The sequence below is a fragment of the Solanum pennellii genome, chromosome 4 (assembly GCF_001406875.1).
Source record: "Solanum pennellii chromosome 4, SPENNV200".
Taxonomy (NCBI): Eukaryota; Viridiplantae; Streptophyta; class Magnoliopsida; order Solanales; family Solanaceae; genus Solanum; species Solanum pennellii.
In genome coordinates, this window is record NC_028640.1 from 61138715 (window position 1) to 61142813 (window position 4099).

General features: G+C 30.0%; 1 protein-coding gene across 1 annotated transcript; it reads left to right on the forward strand.

The window, feature by feature from the left end:
• Positions 1–1568: 1568 nt before the first annotated feature.
• On the forward strand, positions 1569–2797 carry LOC107017573 (CASP-like protein 4D1). The gene is made up of 3 exons (XM_015217743.1): positions 1569–1729; positions 2099–2201; positions 2606–2797. Exons 1-3 carry the CDS (start codon positions 1569–1571, stop codon positions 2795–2797), a joined length of 456 nt encoding a protein of 151 aa, XP_015073229.1.
• The last annotated feature ends 1302 nt before the right edge of the window (positions 2798–4099 follow it).

A 4099-nucleotide genomic window follows, 5' to 3' on the forward strand; every position in this document is an offset into this window, starting at 1 on the left:
GAGAAACATATGGAATGAGAATAGGAGAGATAAATTTGATTTTGAACAAAATTATATAAAAATCTTTGGATGACTATTTTTATCCTGTATACAAATAGGTAGTGGGTCTCATTAATTATGACAAAAAAATTGAAACTGTATTTACTGACCGTAAATAAATTAAACTATACCCTTATTAACTAATTACATAGGGATTTTTGTCATCCCATGTAATTTTCCCATTCTATAATTCTCCTGTATCAATTTTCGTTCATATATATATATATATATATATATATATATATATATATTGCGATTGTTAGTTTCAGCTGCATGATGCCTATTAATAACCCGCTTGCTTGGAGTTGTCTTTGATTTGTGTTTATTTTGTATATTCTATTGAATTGATCATTTATTTGATGCCTTTGATAATTGAGTTCCTCGTGAACAAACAATAATAGACCAAGATCCATTCAGATTTACAATCTCTTATATGATCATAATAGTTTCTATAATTCTCTTATGTAAGTTATCGTATATAAATAAGCTAATTGATTAAATCCTCATAAATTTTATACACTTTTAGTATATATATTTCTCTATGTTGTAAAATTGTAATATTGGGTCCATAAACATAAATCTTCATTCCATATATATATTTCTTTCAATTATATGAAAAGTTAGAACTAAAAAATCGTCAAAAAGAAAAAAAAAGACACATTCTTTTTAAACAGACTATACAAAAATAATACAAACAAATTAAAATAAGGAAATATTCAAGGAGGACACCTTCACGTTATTGACCTAACATGTTTTAAATGATTGTTTATAGTACTTGACCAATATAATAAAGTAGATTTAAGTACAACGTTATTGACATACACGACCAAGACATCTACGATGAACATTTTACTTTAGTTCACATCCAGTTGTACGTAACACATAAATTAATCATATACTAATTATTTTTGACCCATATAAATAATTTGTACATATGAAGAGCTTATCTGGATATAGATGACAAACACTTTTTGATGAACTGATTTGGCATTTGGACGGTGTAACAAAAATTTCTCTAATGGAATTTTGCTCATCTTGACTATTAAATTTCTATTTTATTTGATTTTTTATCATGTTAATATTTTATTTCAAAGAAAAATAAAACTTGGTTGAAAAAGGATTGTTCTTTTTTCTGAATACAAGGTTTTGCACTTTATAAATTGAAGATACTTCCTTAATATAATAACACAATAACCATTTAGATTAAAGATTTTTGTTTAGAAAAAAGTATATTCTCTCGATATTTTATGTATTTGGTGTGTTTCAATTGGTCAAATTATATAAAATATTATATTTTTTAGTATAATTTTCTTTGTGAATTTGTCAAGATATACAATTGTCAAGATATATGTATATGTAGCCTAACAAACAAAACTAAACTTATCTAACAGTAATTAATTTTCTTTAGTATTAAAACTAATAAATTAAGTATATATGAGCAATCATTGAACGTGAGGGGTGATTATAGTTGACAAATTTGATGATATAAATAGTTGTAAATTAATAAGAGAAAAATTAACAAGAAGACGATGGGAAAGGCAGTAATATTGGTGGTGAGACTTGTTGTCTTAATTTGCCTTGTGGGATCACTCATCCTCCTCCTTACAAGTTCTCAATATTCCGATACTCAACGCCTTTTCTACTCTGATGATGAGCTTCAAATCAAATTTACCGATTTTCGTGTTTATGTGTAAGTATTTCATTCTCTTTGTCATAATTCTCCTTGTCTTATCGTTTTCTCAATTGAGTATCTGAACATATGATAAGATGTTCTTATTAGGTATGTTTTCTAAGTTTTGAATAAAAAATGTCTGGTTAAAACACTTCATTATGTGTTCAGTCCGTTTTCAGATGTTCAATTGAAATAAGACATGTTTATGTGTAAGTATTCCATTCTCTTCGTGATAATTCTCATTGTTTTACTTTATATATTTGGAATTAAGAATAATATTATCTGTGAAATATGACATGATATAATATTTTTTTTTTTGCTCAATTGAGTATCTGAACGTATGATAAGATTTTCTTACTAGACACTTACGATTGGTTGTGATTGCAGTTATATGCTGGTTTGCATTGGCGTGGGAATTGGCTATAATCTCTTTCAAACAATACTCTCATTAAGCATTGGAGTTAGCCTTTTAGATCTATTTGGTGACATGGTAATTAAACCATCCATTTTATCTTCCAAATGTGTTTGTATTCTCTTTGATTATTACATAACTCCTCAAAATGTTTTACACGCTTGGTTAATTAGTTGTAATCCGTTATTTTTTAAAATTTATATCAAAACCAATTTTTTGCATATTTAATTTTATACCATAACAAAATTAGATTTTTTGAAACCATCTCAATATCGACTATTAATTTTGAATTTGCATAAAAAGAAATGATCATAATTGATTGCTATTTCGTTTTCCAAAATATCATACATGTTAATATTTTTAATAAGTGAAGTTACCTTGCACGATATAAAATAGTACCATTTCCAATGTAACACCTCTATACGTGATTGTATTATATGAATTGATATGTTTGTAATGGGCTTGTCATGTTGATTTTGAAGCTGATCATAGCAAATATATTGGTTTCAGGAGCAGCTGCAACATTTGGTTTTACACTTGAATTGAGCCGTTCAACTGACCTAGAGCCCACTAGTTTCTTCAATAAGATTTTTGTATCTGCAGGACTTTCTCTTCTAGCAACTCTCTTCACACTTATCTCTCTCATTTCCTCACATGTTGCTCTAAAGGGTTGAATTGTTGATACAAACAAACATTTCATGTACTATATATTAATATTCTTTCATTTTCATTATCAAGTCTCTCCATGTAAACAATGTATCTATCTATTTATCTGCAAGTGGTATTTTGCTAGAACTAATGCATATGCATGATTATTGTTATGAGAAGAATTGTACAAGTCATTCGCCTTGTGAGGAGACTGATGGAGCATTATAGGAAGAGAGATACTTTACATATTTAAGGCATACGGCAAAGTTCCTAGGGAGGTTTTATATATATAGATGCTTGAAGGCTAGATACGTACATGTGGGTTACTGTTAAAAGAAGTTGAAGAAGAGTTAGTTAGTGGCAGCAACTAACTATTCAAAAGTTAGTTAGAAGTTGAAGTTAGTTAGTAGTTAGTTAGGCCTATTATTGTAATTTCAAATTAGTAGTTTGTTACATCGATTAATGTGTAGAATTAGTTAGTTAGTTTTGTATTTTGTTTCAGCATCTGATTGCTATATAAGCAATACAGATACTCACGTGAAGAACATGAATTCAATACATTTTTCAGTTTCACATTACAGTCTTCTTCTCCTTCTTGCTAATGCTTCAAGCTTCTTCAATGGAGTAATGGCTTGAAGCTTACTGTTTTTGTTCATGGTATCAGAGCAGTGTAATCTGTACAATTAGTGGAGTTCGAATCACTGTCAATTGGTGACAATCTGTAGCTTAAGATCTGCAGATATGGTGGGATTGAAGATAGATCAGAATGATCCATTGTTCATTGGAAACTCTGATAGTTCTAGTGCAGTGTTGATTCCAATCAAGCTGGTTGGATCTGAAAACTATGGAATCTGGAGTAGAGCAATGAGGATTGCGTTATTAGGGAAGAGGAAGTATGGGTTTGTAACTGGTGCTTGCACCAGAGCCCTGTACAAAGATGAATTGCATGAGCAATGGGAAACTTGCAATGCGATTGTGCTTTCTTGGCTGATGAACACAGTCAGTGAAGAACTACATAGTGGTATTGTGTATGCCACAAACTCTTGCTCAGTATGGAATGATCTAAAGGAAAGATTCGACAAGGTGAATAGAGTAAGGATCTATCAATTACATAGAGATATCACCACTCTCTCACAAGGAACAGATTCTGTATCTCATTACTTCTCAAAGTTGAAAACACTATGGAATGAGTATGATGCTATAGTTCCAAGTCCATGCAGTACTTGTTCTCAATCGAAGGAGTATAATGATCATTTGGAGCAGATGAGATTGATTCAATTCCTAAGTGGCCTAAATGAATCATATGATCAGGCTAGGAGACAGATTCT